General features: G+C 45.8%; 1 protein-coding gene and 1 pseudogene across 3 annotated transcripts in view; one reads left to right on the top strand and one right to left on the bottom strand.

Moving 5' to 3' along the window:
• LOC135216121 (uncharacterized) overlaps positions 1-24845 on the bottom strand; it is a 212560-nt gene that overhangs the window by 142729 nt on the left and 44986 nt on the right. For all 3 annotated transcript variants that reach the window (XM_064251170.1, XM_064251172.1, XM_064251171.1), the window contains exon 3: positions 2362-2485. In XM_064251170.1, coding sequence (XP_064107240.1) covers positions 2362-2485 — 124 coding nt within the window. The remainder of the gene's footprint in view (positions 1-2361; positions 2486-24845) is intronic.
• Positions 5997-6115, top strand: LOC135216939 (5S ribosomal RNA; annotated as a pseudogene).

Here is a 24845-nt window from a genome sequence, read left to right as displayed (position 1 = left end):
AGCAGAAGGAAGCTATAAAAACCCCCGAGACCATTGTTGCCAAACGCGTCTCTCTCTCTCTCTCTCTCTCTCTCTCTCTCTCTCTCTCTCTCTCTCTCTCTCTCTCTCTCTCTCTCTCTCTCTCTCTGATCAAATTACGTACGTGGATAATGTCTCTCTTTGGATACTTCGATTTTGCCAAATATTGAGGGCTACAAGAACAGTTGATTACTATTTACGTATCATATAGACTAATTAAAGTAAAACGTATCTTTAAATAGGCTTATATTATTAGTATCAACAAAACATTTACTGGCATGAGTCAGAGGCCGTTTAACGAAACGAACACTTCTCTGTCCTTAACTCGGAGCGTCGGAAGACGCCTCTCTCTCTCTCTCTCTCTCTCTCTCTCTCTCTCTCTCTCTCTCTCTCTCTCTCTCTCTCTCTGATCAAATTACTGGATAATGTCTCTCTTTGGATACTTGGAATTTGCGTTGTAATCTAACCAGAAACTTCGTTTTGTTATTATTACTGGAAACAAGCAATGATTTTTTCATTATTTGCGCTTTTGGACTGTTATATGTAAACTAGTATGTATTCATTCGCTCGGAAACTAGTTCCGCATATGAGGGCGTCACGAAAAAAACAAACTAGAAAAATACAACATAAAAAGTGTCGAAAATCATCATAATCTCAAAATTTTTGTTGTAATCTAACCAGAAAACTTATTTTTATTAATATACTGTGCTAAACTATAAGGGTTTTTATCATAGTATGCGTTTTTTAAAAGCGTCGTTAACTCGGAGCGTCGGAAGCGTCAGCGTCGTAACCTCGGAACAAGCGTCGTAACCCAGGACGGATTTTTCCATTGAATATTTAAGAAAAAGCGTCGTAACCTCGGAACGTCGTAAGCCGGAACCGTCGTAACCCGGGGACTGCCTGTATGTAGTTTCCATCGCCAAAACCTTTGAATCAACATCAGAAACGACTTCACTATTTACCAGTTGTACAGGTGGCAAAGCATCAATTAATTTGGAATCGGAATCACACGATACCGAAACCGAAGAGCCAGAACCATGAGCGCACAAATCAAGGAAATCATTAGATACAGGTCTAGCTACCGATTTCTTTTTCTCCTTAATAAATCTGTTACGCTGCAAGATTCTTTGATGTTTCATATAGGCTAAGTCGTCAAATCTTCGTCAGACCAAGGCTTACATACGTCACAACGATAAGTCAAGTCACAAACCTGTCCACAACAAAAGCTACAAATGTCATGGGGTTCATACTTCCTGCTACTCATCCTTGTCCCACAAGCCGGGCAATTCCTGATGTTGCTGGCAAAAAGAAGCATCGAATTATCTTGGCAATCCATTGGACTGTTGGACAGATCACGTAATTCGGGGTCGCGCAAAAATTCGTAATATAATATAAATACCACAATAGAAATAAAAGTTAATTCACCATTTCGTGGATGTAATACGTGAGTGGTAATTAACATAAAGTCGCATTAACAATTAATGAGAGCTTTAAAGGCATAAAAAGGTTTAGAAAATTTATAAAGAGTGGCCGTGATGTAAACAACACGGCCGCTCATTAACAACTGATTTTCAGGGAAGGTTTTGTAACTGTCAACGGCAGCGTTGCCAACTGGCGGACAGAATAGGAGGTAACAGGGTTGCCAATGTGGTAAATTTTGGTGCGGTTTTTGGGGATTTAGAGCTAGATCAATTATATTAAGGTAATGTTTATTAATATGATAGCTACTTTTGTACGACGTACTTTATCAAAAAAGAAGTTTGGAGCTACAGTCACTTGAATGGAAATAACATCTGCTAAAACTTGATCTGCAAAAAAAGCTAAAAGCAACTCATTTCTTGCCACAGTATGTAATTCCTTTAACCACTCAAAGACGACAAACCTTTACTGTCTACATATTTCCACAGGTGGTCTTCAGGGATGGAGGTTGACAATTTTCTTAGATTTGTGTGAGTATCCTTATTTCCAATTGAGTCCCAGACCTTGACAACTGAAAACAGTGAATTACTCTAAACAGATCAAAATCCCCAACAGATTACATGTGTACACAAAATTTTTAAAAATAAAAAATAAATATGATGCAAACATGCTTACATAAACAGTATATGTAGGTACTTCGAACAAGACATCAAAATGCAAGGTTTGCTTTGGTGTTGCAAATTGAATGATGTGTTAAGTGCGATAAACCAAAATAAAGACTAGTTCTCACTGTAACGTCTATTCTAAACTGCATTCAGACACATCATATCAAAATAATTTATTAAAAAGTCCAAAATTTGGCACTGTAAAACACTACACAGCCAGAAAAAATAAAAACACAAAAATACAAAAAAGTATACCAACCCAAAAACATCTGACACCAGCTGCTCTGTAACCCTTTTTTGTAGTTCCAATCTATCCCGTTCATACCTCAGCTGTATAGCAGTTGAGCAGGGCACTGGGTGACTTCTTGAGCGCTGTCTTACGGCTGAAAAGAGATTAAAAAATGAGTGGGGATTAGTTAATTTTTCATAAAATTTCATTAATATAGCACTCATGGACAACTCTGCAAAACAAGCTATTCTACACAACATAATACTGTACCAAAAAAAAACCTGGAAAACAGCATTTACTAAACCAGTCACGCATGCATTGTTACCTTCAGGGAGCTCACATGCAAAATCAACAACTCCATTAATATTTCATAAAACTCTTGACAAAAATTAAAGACTGAAAAATGAAATTACTTTGAAATGCTATCTTGTAAAAACTGAATTGTATTAAAAACTATTTTCACTATGAATGCCCTGTGAAGAACAAAAATTCATTATCTTTATCCAACAATCTAAGACAAGTCCCCTAGAAAGAGTCGCTAGCCAATCAAGTACAGATGGATAAATGAATGTCTTAATATTCAAGTTTCCACTCAAGTTCAGTCATTTAACACAGCTGTCCCTTCACACTTCTTTTCATCACCACAGGCCTTTCTCACCTTTTATCTCCAGAGACTCCAATAGTACTTAATATATAGTAAACCCATAATTAAAAGCATTAATATATCCAAGGTATATTCATAGGAATAGTGATGAAGTAGCTTTGGCTATGCTACCTCTAAGCAGCCCAAAAATAGTTTAACTTGTCTATCCTATTAAGAGAAACTTAAAAACTGTATAAATCCAAAGAAACAAGAATAACATATGCACTGTATTTTTTAATAGAAGTGTCACATACATATATAAAACAACCAAAAAATATGACACTTTACAAAGACTTCATTCTGAGGAGTGGAGGTTTAGAAGGTGGAAACCCTAGCCATGCATTAATGCATGCATGAACGTCAGCCTGTCTAGCACTGAAGCAGCCAATGGAATGTCCTTCCAGAGGTTGCTTGTTAAAATAAATTTTGTAGGTCTGTCACTACTTCTGAAGTATGGTAATCCTAAGGCAAGGACAAGGCTGACCCCACCAACACTTAGATGAAGGGAGCAAATCCACAATTTGCTATTGGAAAATGACAAATTTTTTAATCAATTTGTATTTTTCATAGCTAACAATTTTCAGTCTTAACAATAGGATAAATCTTCTAGCGCTAGTTGGAAACCCGTAAAAACAATCAAAGACTGTAAAAACAAGGAATCTGTGGCATCTGGCAACTTCTGCATATATGTGGTGGATGTTTGGTCTTCGACCAAGCTCAGACCCCCACAATATGCCAGTCTTTCTTTTACTACCTTGGAGCGGAGTTTTGCTTCACTCTCCTTTTCCAAGCCGGTTTTTCTATTGTAGCCTGCACTTCATTTCTTTTTATTCAGCCTAGAAGTTCGGTGGACGTCAACGTGTTAGACAAGCCCTCTTTGTTGCCGTGTTGAACGTCCTTGGGACAGATGCTGTTGCAGTAGATACATCTTTAACTCTGCATCGGCATTGCTTATGTTATGAGTGATAGGCTAGTCTGTCTCCTAAGAGAGTATTGCCCCTTCAGAGACAGGACCCCTTACTTTGCTTTAGTGTTTTCATTTGAAACTTGTGTATTGACATTTATGTTTCTGTTTCACACATTTCTGGGAACTTTGCAATGTTTTAAGTCTTTCAGAATGTGTGCGTTGTGGGATGTTTGGGACAAATTTTAATGCCGGACAGTTTGATCTTCCCTTCTTGCAGGGCCAGTCATGTTTGTCCTCTCGCCTCTTTCCCTCGTTAGTAGAATTCGGGCGTGGGCGTTACGGCTATCATCCGTCTTTCCCTTCATCCTCACATATTATATTATTATAGTCTCTCTCAGGTTACATCTTCCTGAGGGAGAGAGAAGATTTGTTAATTGACAGACTCTGAAGTTGTCAGCCCTGTTTCTCGTCTGGAACCTGGCAGCAGCGGCGTTCTCCCACAACTTGAAAGTCCCCTTCTTTGCTTCCATCTGACAACTTGTGTGTTTGGACTGTGAAGAAGCGAGACTTTAAAGCAGTCAATGCTGTTGGCAGTGGGTTCCTTGCTGTTTCGGAGCCCCTTCCTGCCGAACAATTCATGTCGTCATGCTGGGATACCATCCTTACAGTTTGCTGTGAACACTGTTTTCATATGATGTTCAACTGGGTGGTGGTATATTTGTAATAATTTTTTTGGTTTATGTTTTCTGCTACTCAAATGTTCTTTTGCTCCTTATGACAGTTCTGCTGTGTGACGTTGTGAATGATTTGTGACTTCGTGAATCGGCATGTGACGTCACGGGTTCTGCCGACTGCATAGTTGTCGCTGCTCTGAGGATCGATCTCTCCCCATATTTCTACAACGATGGTTTTTTCTTGAAGATTCGTCACTATCCGTCACGTATACATATCGTAGGAGTCCATCTGGTTACTGAGAGAGGTCAGGATGCTCTGTTTCACCATGTTCGCTGTCACCAAGACCCTGGCCTTGATCTATAGTCCAATGTCATAACGTCATCTGCCTGTGATGTCCACTTAGGTGGAGTCTCTCTTACACCTGTTGAGCAGTGGAGTGACTTTCAACTTCATCCATGGCACCATCGCAGTATGATCTCCCTGGAGATGGTATTTGGATGGACTGCTGTGTTTGGTTGTAGCTGTCTCGGAGTTTCTGCAAGCGAGAGGAGGAATGCATCTAATTTCTTTATTTAAGATGAGGAGTCATTCAAGATGGCGGTAGTTTGGGCATGGCTTGGGCTAAGGGTTTACCTGCCATGGATGGGATGTTGTTTGCATGCTTCCATCTTGCAGAGTCCCTTCTTCACCGTCGACGCTCATTGGGTCGCTCCTTTTTGCTCCTCCAGTGAAGCAACTGAGACCATTGACCAGCCCTGGTCTTAAGAGATGTCATGACATCATTCCCAGCGTTTTCTCAGCCTATGACGACTGATGCGGTGGCTGTGCATCCTCCAGTTATGACATCATCTCTTCCCAATATAACGTCATCGTCTTTTATCACTGAGCCGTCGAGGCGTTGGTTCAAGCGATTTTCAAGAGGATGGACTCTTGTTTTGAGAGAGGATTTCTGATGTACCTATGAAGAGGAGGAGGAGTCGTAACGGGGGGTCTCTTCCCGACTCCTGCTTGTAAGAGACCGAGTAAAGAGAGGAGTTTCACTCCTTCTACCTCTTCTCCATCACAGCTTTGCCATCGTGTCAGGCATTGGAGGATCAAGGACTGTGGTTTTGTCAACTACGAGCGAAGGAGTGCTTCACCATCTGCCCCAACAGGTCATGTTTTTTTCCCACACATTTGTGTTCGGGAGTTGGCAGTGGAGCTAGTGGAAGGAAGGTATTCTCGGAGCAATCTTCTCACTGAAGTTCCAACTTGTTTCACTCCACATGACATGAACCAGTACGGATGTCATCAATGGTCTGTGTACGTAGTTCGTCGCTTGTCCATGTACTTGACCATCGCTTGTCCATGTAGATAATTCAGCACATATCCAGCTGCTTGATATGTATTTTCATCCCACGTCTGTATACCAATGTCCATGGACGTGTAGTGCCATGACTGGCCAACAACCATACCACGTTGAATGCACAGCTTCTCGTCCGATCAGTGAAGTTCAGAAACATTGGGTCTGGTCAGTACCTGGATGAGTGACCACCTGGGAACACCAGATGCTGTTGGCCTCCGAATTTCGTTTGTACACCTACATCTGCTTTTGTACGCCAACTTACATCAACGTGTAAGCGACCACATAAGTGTACCATTGCCCACATCCGTATACCAAGTTCATGTACATGGTTCATTGAAGGTGTCTTCTCTTCAAGTTACATTGGGTTTGGAAGCATGGTTATTCTAGTCAATGGATTTATTCAATCAAGCAATCCGGCCTTCTTTGGGATTCAGGCCTACTTTATGGTTAGATACTTGGGTCTAAGCCAAGACACTTCAAGGAGAAGGAAGCCTGCAAGGATTTGGATGTCACGTAAGAACTCTTCCAGAAATCGTCCTCAGGGATCCTGAAGCTTCCTGATTTTGTGGTCCATGGGCATATCAACAGCCTCTACTTTTCAGAGATCATGCCCATTCAAGTATCTAAAATAGAGACCACCATGTTCATCTTCTGCCAACTGATTAAGACACCCATGAAGTAACAAATTTGGATGACCATCGGAAGGAGCATTAAAAGATTAGTCTACCTTCTTTATCAACAAGTTAAAACAGAAGATACACCATCTCATAAAAAGAATAAAAGTATGCCCCAGTAACAATCATCTGTTTACTCCTGGCATGATGATCTAGCACCCAAGTTCCATCTGACAAAAAGAAAGATAATGTCCCCAGAACCCATTGCTACTAGTTCAGCATAGTGAGGATCTTCCATCAGAATTGTTTAAATCCTATTTAACTGATAAGGTCATAGGTCTAAAAATGGCATTTAAAAAAAAAAAAAAAAAAAGTTTTGTATATACAGTGGGGCCCCCGTATTCGCGTTCGCTGGATTCGCGGGTTTCTTTCTGAACCATATCTACCCATTATTTGCGGAGATTTCACCTATTTGCGGGGTTTTCTGACAAAATCATCACTAAGTAGTGTATTTTTATGTAATTTTCATGACAAAAATGATATTGTTATGATACAATAAAGTTTGTTCATACTTACCTGGCAGATATATATATAGCTGTATTTTCTGAAGTCCGACAGAAATTCAAAAACTTCCGGCACACACAGTGGTCGGCCAGGTGGTTAGTACCCATTCCCGCCGCTGGGAGGCGGGTATCAGGAACCAGTCCCATTTTCTATTCATAATTTTTATTTCCACTGTCCCTTGAGGGGAGGTGGGTGGGTACTTAATTATATATATCTGCCAGGTAAGTATGAACAAACTTTATTGTATCATAACAATATCATTTTGTTCATGAAACTTACCTGTCAGATATATATATAGCTGTATTTTCTGAAGTCCGACAGAAATTCAAAAACTTCCGGCACACACAGTGGTCGGCCAGGTGGTTAGTACCCATTCCCGCCGCTGGGAGGCGGGTATCAGGAACCAGTCCCATTTTCTATTCATAATTTTTATTTCCACTGTCCCCTGAGGGGAGGTGGGTGGGTACTTAATTATATATATCTGCCAGGTAAGTATGAACAAACTTTATTGTATCATAACAATATCATTTTGTTCATGAAACTTACCTGTCAGATATATATATAGCTGAATCCCACCGTTGGAGGTGGGAAGGGACAGAATAGAAGGATTTTGGGAAACAAATGCATGCAGATGATTTACATCTTGGTTCCACCTGTTAGCATTGCTGGCTTCGTGTTATTGCCACGTAAGTCTGCTTGTGCTACTAGAGTTGCCAGCGAGGTAGAGACCTATATAGCTGGTGCACTCCAGATGATCTGTCAACAGGCGAGACCACGACGTGACTACCATATTGACCATACCATGAGGGCTAAGAAGTAAAATAAATATATATATAAAAATATATATCACCACCTGACCAACCTAGCCAAAGTTAAGGTGTGTTAACTAAGGCTTAAGAGTTAAGAAGTCACTGTTGTCGGCGACTCAACTACTAAATTAAGAGCTCTTCCTAACCATTTTCTACAGGATAGGATGAGTGGTACTACTTGCCCCCAAGATTGTGTCTGCAGGACACGTATGGCCCTAGCGAGCAGCAGATCTCAATATGCCATCTTCACATCTCGCAGGGAGTGTGAATTGAACACAGAGTTGCTTCGCTAAAACATGGTACTCAGGATGTTGCTGAGTGCCATGCTCTGTTGAAATGCTTCCGAGGCCGCGCCCTCACCTCGTGAGCATTCAAATCAAAAGATTTCAAATCTTTGTGCCAACACAATGAAGGAGCTTTTTTGAAAGAACTCCTTAACAAAAAGCCAGGGTGTTCTTCGATATGGGCAAGTCTGGTCTTTTCGGAACACTGCAGATTGTCCGTACGACTTCGACTTTCTTGAGTTTTATGTAGATAAACAAATTGAGAGACCTGACAGGGCACAGGACTCTCTGGCTCCTGCCCAATAACTTGTGCCATCCTTGATTCCAAGCTCCTGGCCCAAGAACAAGACGGGTTTCCATTCTTAGGCCACAACGGAAGCTTAGAGAACGCACCGCCTTGTGTTCTCTAATGCCAAAACTTCTGACGATGGCTGAAAACCTCACTAACCCTCTTTGTTGTATCTAGGGTGGTTAGAAAAGGGCCTTCCTGATCACGTGCAAGAAGTTAACAGGTAGAGATGTTCGAATGCTTTGACATCAAGAACTTCAGGACTATGTCTAAGTTCCATATTGAAAGCTTCGATCTGGACATGCACAGTCAGTCAGTTTGTACTAAAGTCAGGTGACCGACCAGTTGACCAGTCAGACGCATCAAGGACAGCAAGGCTGTACCTGAAGACCATAAGGCAACTATTCTTCGCTGAAGGATGAGTGGTCTGGACTGCCTGGGCGATTCAAGCTAAGCAAACCTTGGGGTATGAACGCAACCCAACATCGTTAGCGAATCAACTCCTGAGCCACTCCTGACTCGAGCTTCTGGTGCCAGGAGAAAGGAGCGAGGAGCAAAAAAGGCGATTCAGTCCGAAGGACGAATGCCTGACAGTCCAACCTGGTCTCTGTTAAACGATCATCTGGGGGTGTGTAAACGCAACCGACTTCGTCAACAAGAAACTCAGGGCTACTATGTGTCTCCTGATCTCGCACAAGTGTCTGACTCCGAGAAAACAGGTGAGACAAAAAGTAGATGGTGAGCGAGTTTCGAGATTCCACAGAACTCAAAGATCGTGAAGGGCTTTGTTGTTTGACAGAAGCAAATCTCTGAGCCCAAGGCCGGCCGTCAACAAACATATTTGCGTATTCTTTAATAGTTGTGACTGCCAGCTTATCCCATTCTTCAAAACGGAAAGGGAAGACGGCAATCTTATGCTGTCAACATCTCGATAGTCTGAACGTAGTCAGACTCAGAGCGGAGAGAGGTTATAGGTACCTTTCGTGTTAAAGTAGACCGACTCTCTCGGAAAAGGTCCTTGGAAGGACGTGACCTTCTGTGAATCTAGGATCTTGAAGGCCAACATGGGGCGATTAGCGTCATGTCGCTCCCTGTGATGGTATAATCATATTATTACATTTCCTAAGCGTTTGAAAAGGGGAAAAGGAGAGACTAAACATCCATCCCTGTTCAATATCACATAGCGAAGAGATGTATGAAGTAGGGACGTCCCTAAAGTCTCCCATGACTCTCAACATACTTCTAAAGAAAGGATTCCCACTCGGAAGTCAGTAGTTGCTGCCGTCGATCGAGGACGATTCGTACGGACTTTTTGGCAATCCGTACGAACCTCTAGAGGATCGTTACATTCTACGTCTGTTGTTATAATAGGCTCTTTCTCGTAAACCCGAACAGGGACCGAGAGAAGATACCTCCTAAGATATGAGAGAGCTGTGGAAGATCAGAGTTGATATGGACCACTGGTTCCAAAAACTCGTTTCCAGGACTGGAGGGACGACAGAATTGCATCCACTTCTTTCAGATTATGATCCAGGACATCTGAAACCCTCTTCCAGATGTCCGGCACCTTCTTTCTATCACCTCAAGTGATACTTAACGCACCGAGAGATGTTCAGAATCATTCCTAGATCTTTAATAAAATTTCAGTTTCACGGTAGGAAAAAACTGTAGAGGTCTGAATTGCAGTCTATTCAGGGAAACAAACTTCTTTAGGAAGGAAATGGTCCCCAGCAAGCTCATCCATTCCCTCACACAGTATGTTTACTTCCCTAAAAAGGCTGCGCTTTGCCTAAGCAGAGAGCATAATATGTGAAATGTTGCGGTAGACTCGTAGTCCTATACCGTGCGGTAACGAGCACCGAAAGGAGTAAGAGATATCTCTGAGAACATAGTAAGGCAAAACGAATGCAATGTTATTCATTCATGTAAGAAATCCCCTCAATCTTAGGCTAAAGTCCGTGATTGTAGGGCAGAGATACAGTTAGTCAGTCAATCCCGCAGGAGAGAGAGAGACGTAACTGCCAACCAGAGATACGGTTAGTCAGTCAATCCCGCAGGAGAGAGAGAACGTAACCTACCGCGCATGACAGCGAACGAGCTGGTACTGCCTCGTTTGGACTGGACTGGCGGGAGAGGACAGTGACAGCAGCAGCTTACGATCGTCGTCTCTTAACTTTATGCCTGGGTTGCCAGCTACCCTATTCTACGAGAAATAGGTCCGTAATTTTTAGCATAAAGAGACTCTCAAGCTGGTATATTTAAGCGAAACAGAAAACGCTAAATATATAGCGTTTTGTGTCGACATAACACTACCATGACAACGGTAAAGATAAATCGGAAACTCCTGGAAGGCTGCGGGAGTAACGATTAAATGTCCTTAAATTATAGACAATAGCCTCTCGGTTGCCATCCGAAGAGGTAACTACAGCAAGCGTATATGACTTGAACCAACCAGTAGTAAAAATAACGCAAGGCAAAATATGAAAGGTATTTTTTATATTGCAATAAAGTTTTTTTCTACTTACCTTTGGCAGACATATATACTATAGCTGAATTCGGAAATACAGCTACATACATATCTGACAGGCAAGTTTCATAAACAAAACTCAAGAGAATTGAAGCGGACAGCTCCAAGCTTCTTATGTTATTGGACATAAGCGTTCATTGACGTAGTCTACAAGTCTATTTCTTGTACGAGTCTGCGAATGATGAATGAGAGCTCTTCCGAATCTTGTCAATAAGAGCTTATCCGCTTACGCAATATAAAGTTAATGAGAAGTTTGTCAATGAGAACTAACCATTTACGGGACAAAGAGATAATTTGTCAATGAGGGGATACCCACTTACTTGACAAAACGATAGTATATTGTCAATGGGGGAAATTCACTGAATTGACAAAACGCAATCCAGGAAGTCGAGCATTTTATTTTCGATTCCCGTCTCAAACGAGGAAGGGGCAAGAATCCTGTTAAGAGACGGCTTACGACAGGTAGAACGACGATGTTCAATTCGGCAGCGTAGTCCCGACTAGGAAACTAACAAAATCTATCATCTGAAAAGCCCTTTCAGATGGGCTAAAAAGCTTGCAAAATTATCCTGGGAAGACGAAGAAACTCTCCAACCAGCTTCCTCTCCCGTATCAAAATTTATTGGCAGTATGGCAAAGGAAGTCCTGTCTTGCGCTTTCCTCCTTTTGATGAGTGCCTTTGCAAGAATCCTACTGAAACGTTGCCGAGAGTCCTGACGTGCAGGACGTCGAGCTTTTACATAACCCATAGCTGCCTTACCGCAAAGTCTTGACTGCGGTAGAGCAAAAGAGATCTTTTCCTTGAGCTTTCCATAACTCCATCCAATCCTGGACTTTACGAAAAGAAACAATATTACTGACAAAGACCTCTATAATTCACGAAACCTGTGGTCTTGCTGGGTTTCGAAAACGAAGTTGCCTTTTCACTTTAAGCTTCCTCCGAAGCACTGCTTACTTCACATTCTTCGCAGGCGATGTAGAAGGGATCACCGAAGTTAGGTAAAAAATCTTTAGGCCCAAATCAGCTTGAAGACTTCAACAGAAACGTTCAGCCAGGCGACACACCTGGCTCGTGCGCGCTCGGCGTCCACTGACTAGCAGCGAGCGACGCTCGGCGTCCACTGGCGAGACAGTCGAGCACTCTCGGCGCGCCCCGCTCGCGCTCGGTATCCACTGGCGTCGCGCTCGGCCTCGGCGTCTACTGGTGCGCGCTTGGTCGTGCACCCGCGCGCGCGCCTGGCGTCCATCCGAACGTCCCGTCCAAGCCGAGCGTCAAAAAAAAAAAAAAGCGTGCAGAAAAGCGGCACGCTCCTAACAGGCGTCAATGCAACCGAAACTGCCTTCAGGGAAGAGCATTAGACATCTCGGAGAGAAAACCGACTGCACGAAGCAGTCTCAGGTGAAGGTTGATCGTGTGAGAATACGCGGGGCGAGGGAACGCCTTCTTATTCTTACAGCAACAAAGCTAGGACGTCCGCGCTCAAAACGTCGTGCAATATTACTTGCTTTCCCTTTTCTCGGTGGAAAGACGTACACGAGTTCAGGCGACGTTCGCCTTCTTACTTCTCACTGCAACGCATGACGAGAGAGAGGACGTGAAACGTCCTCTTCTATAAAGCTTCTATTTAGAGGGCGCGATCCTTCCGAAAGCTCCAAACCCCTGCGCAGGGGAGGACGCTTCGGAGGACGAGAAGCAATCCTTCAGGATTCGTGCACGCACTTTGGCAGCCTAGGAGTAACTTCAGGTCTGCCGAAGGCACGTCAGATCGGTGGGAGTTCCTCGTAACCCTCCTTCGGCTTTCGACATGCCTCTCCCTGTTCCTGGGAGTCAAGCAGAGGTCCCGGCCTAGAGGCGAAATAAGGCCGATCTGACGCACCCTCCACTACACAAGGGGCACTGTCACTGCACTTAGCCACTTCACTTTTGCTCTCCAAAGCCAGCACTTTCGATTCTAAGTTACGAATCGATAGAGTATCAGAGAAAGGTCAATACCCTCTACAGAAACTGTTTATGGCCCGAAGGCAACATTACAGGGTTAGGAGTAACACTACAGAAGTAGCACTTTTCACCACAATGATAGGAGAGCGAGCACCTTAGATTCCAAGATACAGATGGATCTATAACGTAAAGGGCATTTACCTCACGAGACATATTTATAGCCCGTAGGCCATACTACAGGGTTAGGCAAAATAGTCTACAGGTAGGTTAGCCTACCCTGACTTGTTTACTGATTAATTGCGTACATATGAATCATACGTCTTCCTTATGGAATTAGACAAAGTCTCACACTCCTTACATGACAAATCTCAAACAAAGAAGCAAGACACATAGCCCTCGTACATATCGAGTGCGGAACTACCGAAGCTTTCGGTAGCCACACCCTATCTTAGCAGACAACACCCTCTGAACTAAGCCTAACTAGATTCAGATATACAAAAATGAATCATATTCAAAACAATTTAAGATAGCGTATGCCTAGCCACAAATCCAAGTCAATAAATCAAAAGACAATTAGGATATTTAGCGGCCATGAAGTTTCCAAAATCCTAAGACGGAGGTACTGAAAACAGGTGTTTCCAGCACCGGCGACAGAAAAATTATGAATAGAAAATGGGACTGGTTCCTGATACCCGCTCCCAGCGGCAAGGGGCCATGGGTAACTAACACCACCTGGCCGACCACTGTGTGTGCCGGAACCGTCCTTTTAATTTCTGTCGGACTTCAGAAAATACAGCTATATATATATCTGACAGGTAAGTTTCATGAACAAAAATACATTTTTATGGTACAAAAATGATTTACTAATTTTCAAATATTAATATTGATTAATACTGTACTGTATTAGTAAGTTCAATAAAATTAAATTATATCACTCTCTCTCTCTCGCTGAGACAAGAGAATTTTTATAGAATATGTACTATATTTTTATTAATATTTTCCAATAATAAAATAATAACAATAATATAACTGTAATTAGAAAATTCATATTATGTGATAGTATTTTAAAGAAATACAGGAATCTATCCATTTCACTCTTTTAAATAAGGATAACTCTCTCTCTCTCTTTTGCCACGCTGGAAGTGTTAGAAGTATTTTCTGAGAGAACAGAGACATAAACTCACTCTCTCTCTCTCTCTCTCTCTCTCTCTCTCTCTCTCTCTCTCTCACCGAGACGAAATGACATATTTTCCAAGACAATTTTTATTTTTCGTAGCTACAAAGCTGAGGTCTTAACAATAGAATAATTTCTAGCGCCTAGCTGGATCCGGTTAAAAAACAGATGAAAGCAAGGAATCTTGTGATATCTGGCGACGCATGCATAGCTCAAGTGAGGAGTGGTCAAGGACCCCGCCGCTACGCCAGTCTTTCCCAACTCAGGATGACTTAACAAACAGAGGGGTGGCTGGAGGCGGGCACTATAATGTTAAGACCTCAGGTTTGTAGCTATGAAAAGTACAAATTGTCTTAGAAAATTTGTCATTTGTTCATACACGAACAAACCTTCGGTCTTAACAATAGGATAGACTCATACTTGGAGGGAGGTACAAGACATCCTAGACTGGCTGGGGGCCTACCCACCAGTCCAGCTTCCAGAAGAAATGATTTCTGGAGAGGGACTGAAGCTTGTTGAGAAGCTAGATAAATTGATATCTAACCACTCAGAACCTGAGTGATGTACAATGATATATGGGAGAACCATTGTATAGGGAACCAAAGAGAAACTTTAACTGTCCAATAACAACCCAAGACACCAGGGTCTGTATTACTCCCAACCCCTCCTTGCCAAGGAGTGGAGCATATGCTACCAAATAGCGGGTAAGATATTTGTATATTACACGAACACACTATCAGTATGACTACCTTACTCACCTGTATCAGACCAGTCCAGCGAATGACGTGTCTATTCCTTAAACCGCCCGAAGGAAGAAGGAAAGGTACAAGAGAAAGGAGACCAACGAATTCACTCATTCTCTCATCCACACAATCATCTTAGGTAAGATACAAAGGTACCCTGTTAAGGGTAACTATGAGTTACACAACCTGTTGGGCAGCCACCACAGGACCCAGGGAAAACGTGTCCGCAGATCTGTGGGCAACATTCTTAAAATAGGAGGAGGTGATTGTTGACTGGCGTAACCAAGTATCAGCACTCAGCACTCCATGTACAGCAAAGTTCTTTTTGAAAGCCAGGAAGGGACCAATACCCCTAACGTCATGCGCTCTAACCTGCACAGACGTGGTGGTGGAATCATCAAGAGTCAAGTATGCCTGTCTGATGGCTTCCCGTATCCAAAAAGAGATAGTATGTATTCTTAAACACCTCTTCTTTGTACAGCCTGTGCTAACATAAAGTCTGCGGCACCTAGTCTAACGTGCCGAGTCCTTTTAAGATAGCAACACAGGGCCCAGACAGGGCACAACAAAAGCTCTTGAGCATCACCACCCACAAAGTCATTCAGTGATGGAATGGGAAAACGAAGTGAACCTGTCATCAAGCACAGAAGGATGTTGGGTCTTGGCCACAAATTCCGGGACAAATTCGAAGGACATCAACCCCAACTCCTGGTGTGCTTCACCTCATAGCTCAGACCGTGGAGCTCCCCTACCCTCTTGGAAGATGCCAAGGCCAGAAGGAAAACTATCTTGAGCATCAGGTTCCTGTCCGATGAGCGACTCAAGGGCTCATATGGACTTTTAGTGAAGCTCTTAAGAACCAAGGAAACATCCCACGTCAAACCCCTTAACTAGCAGGGAAAGTTCCCAGGAAGGGGAGATATCGATACCCTTAAGGCGTAACACCAAACTCATGGCCGCCCTGTAGCCTCTAATGGCAGAAACGGACAAATGTTTCTTGTCTCTGAGGAAGCTTAAAAAGTCTGCTATTTGCTGAATAGAGGTTGCGAGTGGAGAAAAACCCCGTTTACAACACCAATCACAGTAGATTGCCCATTTGCCTTGGTAAACCGCGGAGGACAACTTTTAAGACTGCTGGACATATGCCCAGCTGTTCTATGAGAAAAGCCTCTCGCTCGGAGGAGATACTTGATAGCCTCCAACCGTGAAGAGACAGGGATTCTACAGACTGGTGGAACCTTTCTACATGGGGCTGACACAGGAGATGTCGCCAAGGGGTAATCTCCCTCGGAACCTCTCACAACAACGACAGCAGATCTGGGAACCATTCCGCTTGAGGCCACAGAAGGGCTAACAAAGTCATCCTGAGACCCTGTGAACTCATTAGCCTGTTCAGAACCTGACAAATCAAAAAAAACAGAGGGAAGGCATACACCTCCAGGTTGTCCCAGGGATGTTGGAATGCGTCCTCTGCCAATGCTAAAGGATCTGGAACCACTGAACAGAACATCTCCACTTCCTGTTGAAGCGAGTCGCAAAAAGGTCCAGCATGGGTCTCCCCCAAATCTGGAAAAACTTGTCTGCCACCACTTGATGAAGGGACCACTCTGTGCCTAAGATCTGATACTGACGACTGAGTTTGTCTGCAACCACATTCCGTTTGCCTGGGATATACCTGGCTGAGAGCTCTACCGAATTGCTGACCGCCCACTGGTGAACTTCTACAGTCAAGGCGTGAAGTTGACGTGAAACCAGGCCTCCCTGTTTGTTCATATACGCTATCACCGTGGTGTTGTCCGACATGAGAACGACAGAATGACCTTCTACCTTCCCCCAAAACTCCTTCAGACCCAGGAAGGCTGCCGTCAACTCCAAGACGTTAATATGTTACTGCTTGTCCTCCAAACTCCAAATGCCTGAAGCGATGAGGCCGCCTAAATGAGCCCACCAACCTGTGAGGGAGGCGTCCGAGAACAGAAGGAAGTCCGGTGGAAGAGAACGCAGAGGGACACCCTTCAACAGATTCTGGTCGTCCAACCACCAACGAAGGTCTTCTCTCACTTCCAGAGACAGAGGAACCTTTAACAGGGGGAGAGTCCCCTGCCAAAGACCAGAACTCTCCCAGTCTCCACTGCAGAAACCAAAGATGAAGACGCCCATGAAGGACCAGCTTCTCCAGGGAAGACAACACTCCCAGAAGAACCTGCCACTGATGAGCTGACTGATGTGTTTCTGACAGGAAGTTGCGCGCCACCACCCGCAACTTTTCCAATCTCTGATCCGACGGGAAAACTTTTGCCACTGTCGTATTGATGACCATGCCCAGGTAGAGAATCCTTTGACTGGGTACGAGGTTCGACTTTTCCTGGTTGACTACGATGCCCAGTTCCAGACAGAACCGAAGTAGATGATTCCTGTCCTGCAGCAGCTTTTCCCTGGAAACTGCCAAGACCAACCAATCATCCAGGTACCTCAGCAAACGGATCCCCTGAGCATGGGCCCAACTTGACATGACAAAGAAGACCCTTGTGAACACTTGAGGGGCTGTCATTAGCCCGAAGCACAAGACTTTGTACTCAAAGACCTTGTCCCCGAGAGAAAAGCAAAGGAACTTCCTGGACGTCAGGTGAACAGGGATTTGGAAGTATGCGTCCTTCAAGTCTATCGACAGCATGAAGTCGCCTTCCCTCACGGCTGCCAACACCGAGCGCGAGGTCTCCATCTTGAACCGTGTCTTCCTGATGAAGTGATTCAAGGTGGATAAGTCGATCACAGGCCTCCATCCTCCCGACACCTTGGGCACCAAGAGGATGTGACTGTAAAACCCCAGAAACGGACACACCACTTCCTCTATTGCATTCTTGTCCATCATTTTCTGCCCTTCCTCCTGAAGAGCCAAGAACTTCAGAGAATCTGGAGGATATGCTTTCCTGAGCTGCGGCTTGTCCGACAGAGGAGGAGAGAAGTCGAATGGCAGTAGGTATCCCACCCGAAGTACATCTACCACCCACTTCTCCACCCCATAACTCTGCCACTTGGCCCAATGGCCCGCCAGGCACCCCCCCAACCCGAGGTGCAAAAGAAGGAGAGGCGCCTAACCTACCGATGGCCCCCTTTACCTCTGCCCCTTGGGCCCCTCTTGGCTTAAAGGAACGAGAGCGAAAGGGACGTTGATCTTCTGACTTAGGCTGAGTCGAATGGGAAGGCCCTGCCGAACTCGAAGTCCTCGACGTCCTACCAGGCAACAATCTCCTTGACTGCTGCTGGACAAGGGGAGGAGGAGGAGCTGGACATCTCCGAGGACAAGACTCCAACTTAGACACGGCCTGGTGCACCAGTCTGTCTTTGGTGTCAGCCCAGCGCCGGTCTATCGCATTGTCGAGCTCTGTCCGAGGAAACAAATATTGGGACTCCAACAGATCTCCGTTCCTCAATGCCAGCAAGGACTCAGTGTCGAGCGATCTCTCTATCCTAGACAAAGCTGCGTCCCTTCTAATCAGGAGGAGGTTAGCCCATAAATTAGCACTGAGGTGAGCCAAATATGAAAACGCCTTGCCCCGGACTGCAACAAACTGGCAAGCGAGGATGCACTCACCAACCCTTCTGGGGACCTGTCGGAAGCTATCTTGGCAATAACCACAGACCAGAAGTCCAGCCAAGAAACCATCTGCAACATGGAGGCCACCGTAGATTCCAATGCCGAGGCATTTTGCAGAGACAAGGATGGAGCCATCGACCTTACCTGCTCCAAAGTCAATCCCGCCTTCAGGCGAACAACGTCTGGGTTAAGATGGTGTGACAACAAAACAGCAGAGCTCGTAGCATAGTACTTCCTATGTCTTGTGAGAGGCGGGGGTAGTAGCTTGGTAGAGCCCCTAGAGGGAAGTGAACCATCCCGATCCGAAACAGAGGTGTTAACTTTCTGCAAGACCAACTGAACATGCCCCGACAAAGGAAACTGAAGAGATGATTTGGGGTCCTGAGTAGCTCCCACTAAGGCTTCCAAGCAAGGAATGTAAGACGACCGAGCCTGAGTCCTATTTTCCAAATTGTTAAACCCACAAATGAGATCAACAACTTCCGAAAAGGAAGACAAAAACTCTTGCGTGTCTCCCTCATCCTGCTCCAGCAATGGAGACCGACAATGAGAAGGATGTGCAGGCTCCTCTAAGGCACCTTTCCTACTAAAATTAATGGAAGGGTTAGCAGCCAAACAGCCCGAAACCCCAACTAACCTGTCTGGGCTGGGTCCATGCGTCGGCTTCCGAGACGAACCCACTATAACACTAGGAACATCACTTACCCTAACAGATGACTCATTAACATGTCCATGAATGGTCACGGGCGTGGCGGACATACGTACGTGACAAGCGGGGGAATCCCAAACACTCAAGATCGAAGGAGAATCCCCTAGTCGAACTCTTGGAAGCACCAGTGAGAGAGGCAGGCAAACACTCCTGCTGCACCAACTACGCACTCACTACCTTCGACCTCTTGACAGGTACCTTGAGATCCTTACGGCGACGAATAGGCCTTGGAGAAGAAGGAGCACTTACATCATGTGCACGGGCAGGGGAGGTTGCAACATGCTCGTGATATGTGATGTGCATGGATGGGGGTTGCAACACGCTGGCGATGCGCACAGACGAGGGGGGAGGGGTGTAACACGTCTGTGATTCGAAGCAGAGGACAAAGCATCCCCTGCAGATTGCACATGGGAAGGAACACTAACACTGCCCGAAAAACCAGCACTCTCGGGAACATGTCAGTGTTGTTCCTCCCTCATAGGCCAAGAAAGGGCAAAGTCCTTAGCCTTCCAGCGCTTGATATGCCGACGGGGCATAGAGGGGCAAGAGGGAGGGGAAGACAGCACTGGTTTCTTATGCAAACTCTTCTCAGGAGGCGGGGACGAAGCAACACGTTTCCTACTAGTCTCCTAACCGATAAGGCAGCCAACTTGACATCCAAAACAAGAGTCCAACCTCTGAAGCACTGCCTGGCATATAACCTCAGACTGATGTGCCAGAGAAGGCTTCGATGACCGATGACAAGGAAGGGAGATGTAGCGAACTGGGCAGCAGGGATGACGTCACGGCTGAGAGAGGCAGATCAGAGGAGACAACTGGGAGAGAGATCATCGATGGGAGTGACGTCACAAGTGGTGGTGACGTCACGGCTTCCCCTCAGTGCGAGGGGAATCAGATACCACTGGCGGAGGAATACACAAAGACGGATCCCGTGACGTCAACAACATGGCTGACACATAGCAACCCCTCCAGGGACGGGGGACCCCCTAGCCCAAGCGTCTTCCAAATAGCTGCCATTTTGGAAGCCTCCGACTCTGGAAGAAAAGAGATTGATGAAAAAGCCTCACCCTTCTCGGGAATCAAATTAACTCCCGAGGAACAAGGGGCTACATTACAAACATCAGCCTGATGGCCTCCCAATACTTCCAGCAACAAATCAATGGAAGAAAAGGAAGGAGACACAGGAAAAACGCTACTATGGGGGTTGACTACTGCAGGAGACGCAACATCGGGAAGAGGCGAAAAACCCTCCCAAGTAGGAAGAGTCGAAACCCTCCGATGTTCTCTCTTGCCATAAAACGACTACCACTGCTGTTTAGGCCATGCCCGCCATTCCGTGCAAGGATTCGTTATAGTACAAAAATTAGAATGACACCTACTGCACATTATGTGAGGGTCAGTCACTGCCGAAGCCAAAAAATGAGAACACGGAAAACCTGGAACTCCGGAGCACATCCGTTGATGCCGAGAAGGAGCAGAAGAAGCCATATTATCAGCCAAATACACACACACAAACAAGCGAAACAGGCAATGAACCGGGAAAAGGCCAAGAGAGGTTAACACGACTCTCGCCCAGGCAGTCAAAAGAAAGACTGGCGTAGCGCCATGGTCCTTGACCACTCCTCTCCCGAGCTACGCATGCGGTGCCAGATATCACAAGATTCCTTGCTTTCATCTGCTTTTTAACTGGATCCAGCTAGGAGCTAGAAATTATGCTACTGTTAGGACCGAAGTTTTGTTCGCATAAGAACAAAGAATTTTTATGGTACTAGTATGTAATATGTTTATTGATATTTTCAATTATTGATAATATTAATAATTACAAAATTCGTGTGTGGTAGGATTTTAAAGAAATAAAAATAACCTTTCCATTTCACTTACGTAAGAATAACTCCTCTCTCTTCTGAGATGAGAGAATTTTTATGGTAGATGTATGTGTTTATTAATATTTTCAAATAATAATAATAATAATAATAATAATAATAACATAACTGTAATTTCAAATGAAAATTCTTCCCTTCGTCTTTCTCTGTATCCATTTCCTTCTTTCAAATTCAGAGAAGCTCGAGCTCCGGAAGCTGTCAAATATGTCAAGTATTGTGACAGGGGAGGAGAACAATGCCATACAATGTTCACCGAATTTAATGGTTTTTAATGCAAATTCTCTCTCTCTTACTGAGATGAGATCATTTTTATGGTACATATATGTAATAAGTTTATTATTTATATTTTCCAATAATACTATAATATCACAATTTGTCGTAAATTGTATTTTTCCTAACTATACAAACCTGAGGTTCTTTAACATATGGAATGTAATCAGCGCCAGCTGGAACCAGTCGTAAGCTTTCGAACAAGGTGGTTCGGTAGTTAACTGCTTGTTCGATAGTCAGGAGTCCCGCCTGACTGGGAGGTGAAGATTCACTTTGCTTTAGGCCAGGAACAGAGTGAGGGGTGGCATGAGGTGAGACTATGTGTAAAGGACCTCAAGTTTTTATAGTTAGGAAAAATACGATTTTCAACAAATTGTGATTTGTTCCGACACGTAATACAAACCCTCGGTCCTTTAACATATGGAAGACTCACTTATTGGTGGGTGGAATCTGAGTCTTATGAACAGACTGGTGTACGTCCGACCTTGGTTCCCTACCTGGTCGTAAGAGGAGAGGGAGGTATCCTAGCCTCTGCCCAGCTGATCGGGGTGTGCACCGCAGGATCAGTGGTCAGACCTCTGGACCAAATTCATAAGAGGGAGGCAAGCGTGCCCCTTATGAATAGCAAGCAAGAACTAGTTCCTACTCAAGAGCCAAATATATGGTCATGGGTTTGTCTCTTGTTGGCGTCCACTCCCCCCCTTGTTACGGGAGTGGTGGATAACCGCTCCTATCCCTAACGAAAGGGACAGGACGGAGCTTGGTTGCGTGGCGTACCTGCATCAGCCTCCTGTCCAGCGTAGTGACGACTGCAGCCCTCTGCCCACAGGTAGAGGAGAGAAAGGGGGAGGAAGAGAAGCCAGTCGCACTCTCATTCACTCGTCCATTCACGCAGTCTCACAAGGATGCGATGCTGTTCTGTCCGGCGAGGGAGCTGGGTAAGCTACACAACTTGATGAGCAGCCACCAAAAGTCCCAAGGAAAAGGTGCCCAAGGACCTGTGGGCGATATCCTGAAGATAAAAAGATGTGAAGGTGGTCTCGTTGGCCCAAACCCCTGCCTTCAGCACCTGTGCCAAGGAGAAGTTCTTGCGGAACACAAGGGTTGGACAAATACCTCTGACTTCATGGGCTCTCGGACGAAGGGTACGGGTGTCGTCACTCCTATCCGAAGCGTACGCCTTCCTGATCACCTCACGAAGCCAGAAAGAAAGTGTGTTCTTGGACACCTCCTTCTTGGTAACCCCGGTGCTAACAAAGAGGCGTCGACACTCAGGCCTGAGGTGGCGAGTTCTCTTCAGATAGCGCCGTAGTGCCCTCACAGGACAAAGCAGCATCTCATCCGCATCATTGTTGGTGAAGTCCTTCAAGGAGGTGATCGTGAAGGACTCGAACCGGTCGTCAGGGACCGAAGGGTTCTGAGCCTTCGCTACAAAATCCGGGACGAAATCGAGCGTCACTGATCCCCATCCCCTTGTGTGCTTTACATCGAATGAAAGACCATGAAGTTCCCCTACTCTCTTTGCCGATGCCAGGGCCAGCAGAAAGACTGTCTTGAGGGTCAGATCCCTGTCTGATGACTCCCTGAGTGGCTCGAAAGGTCTTCGAGTCAAACTCCTAAGGACGAGAGTCATGTCCCACCCCGGGGGCTTGAGTTCCCTGGGTGTGCAAGACCTCTCAAAGCTCTTCATCAGGAGGGAGATCTCCATGGAAGTGGAGATGTCCACTCCCCGCAGCTTAAGGATTAGGGCCAGGGCAGCTCTGTAGCCTTTCACTACGGAGACGGAGAGGAGCTTCTCTCGGCAAAGGAAGATGAGGAAATCCGCTACCTGCTGAAGAATGGCTGTGAGAGGAGAGATACCCCGTCCACGACACCAACCACAGAAGACGGACCACTTCCCCTGGTATGCAGCTGCAGAGGACTGCCTGAAGTACCCAGCCATCTCTGTTGCTGCTCGGCGAGAAGTGGGGAATCTCTCTCGGTGCTACAGTGAGAAGAGCCAGCAGGTCCAGATACCAAACGGCCTGGGGCAATTTGGGTGCCACCAGAATCATCCAAAGATTCGCAGTGACCAGCACCATGCTGATCACCTTGCGAATCAGACAGAACGGGGGAAAGGCATACACGAAGAGATTGTCCCACGGGTGTTGAAGAGCATCCTCTGCAGCTGCCCGTAGGTCCGGCACAACTGGGTAGAAAACCTCAAGTTTTCTGTTGTGCCAGGTGGCGAACAGATCCACGACTGGACGCCCCCACAGGTCGAAGAGTCTTTCCGCCACACCTGGGTGAAGGGACCACTTGGTCCCTATCACCTGATTCCGACAGCTGAGCTTGTCTGCCACTACATTCCTCTTGCCTGGAATGTATCTGGCTGACAGCTCTACCGAGTGGGCTACGGTCCACTTGTGCATCTGCAACGTCAACTGGTGCAACGGGAGAGCCACTAGGCCCCCATTTGTTGACGTATGCCACTACCATGGTGTTGTCGCTCATCAACACCACTGAGTGTCCCATCACTCGTTCCCGGAACTCTTGGAGAGCGAGGAACGCTGCCTTGAGCTCCAGGAAGTTGATGTGAAGGTGCTTGTCGTGATGATCCCACACACCTGCAGCCAGCAACTCCTCCAGGTGTGCGCCCCATTCCTCGGTCGACACGCCTGAGAACAGAACCATCTCCGGGGGGGGAGTGCGAAGGGGCACTCCTCTTACGAGGTTCCTGTCGTCCAGCCACCAGGCTAGGTCCTGCCTCACCTCCTCCGTGAGAGGCATGGGGAAGTACAGCGGGTGCCTTTCCTGTGACCAACACTCCTTTAGCCTCCACTGAAAAGACCGCAGGTGAAGACGCCCGTGAGGGACTAACTTCTCGAGAGACGACAAGTGACCGATCACGACCTGCCACTGCTGAGCTGGCTGCTCCTGTAGGGACAGGAACGGTCCGGCTACCTCCCTGAACCTGCTGATCCGCGAGTCTGTTGGGAAGACTCGCCCTGCTACCGTGTCGTTCAGCATGCCCAGGTACTTCATCCTCTGCTTGGGCTCAAGATCGACTTCTCGAAGCTCACCATGATCCCGAGATCGTGACAGAATTCGAGTCGTCGATCTCTGTCCTGTAGCAACTGCGAGCGGGAGCTCACCAGGACCAGCCAATCGTCGAGATACTTCAAGAGACGTATCCCTACCGAGTGGACCCAAGCCTATACCAGAGTGAACACTCGCGTGAACACGTGGGGCGGCTGGGAGACCGAAACAAAGTGCCCTGAATTGGTACACCGTCCCATCAAGGATGAAGCGAAGGTACTTCCTGGAGGACTGGTGGATGGGTATCTGGAAATACGCATCCTTCAGGTCCACAGAAAGCATGAAGTCGTTCTCCCTGACAGAATCGAGCACGGAGCGTGCCATTTCTATCGTGAACCGAGTCTGGCGAACGAATCGGTTCAGGGGAGGGAGATCTATCACCGGGCACCAGCCCCCCCGAAGACTTCTCCACCAGGAAAAGTCGGCTGTAGAAGCCCAGCAACTGATCCCGTACAATCTCCAC

This window comes from Macrobrachium nipponense, chromosome 6 (genome assembly GCF_015104395.2).
Source record: "Macrobrachium nipponense isolate FS-2020 chromosome 6, ASM1510439v2, whole genome shotgun sequence".
Lineage (NCBI taxonomy): Eukaryota > Metazoa > Arthropoda > Malacostraca > Decapoda > Palaemonidae > Macrobrachium > Macrobrachium nipponense.
The sequence above is the reverse complement of the archived record's forward strand: the minus strand, read 5'-3'. Positions and strand labels throughout refer to the sequence as shown.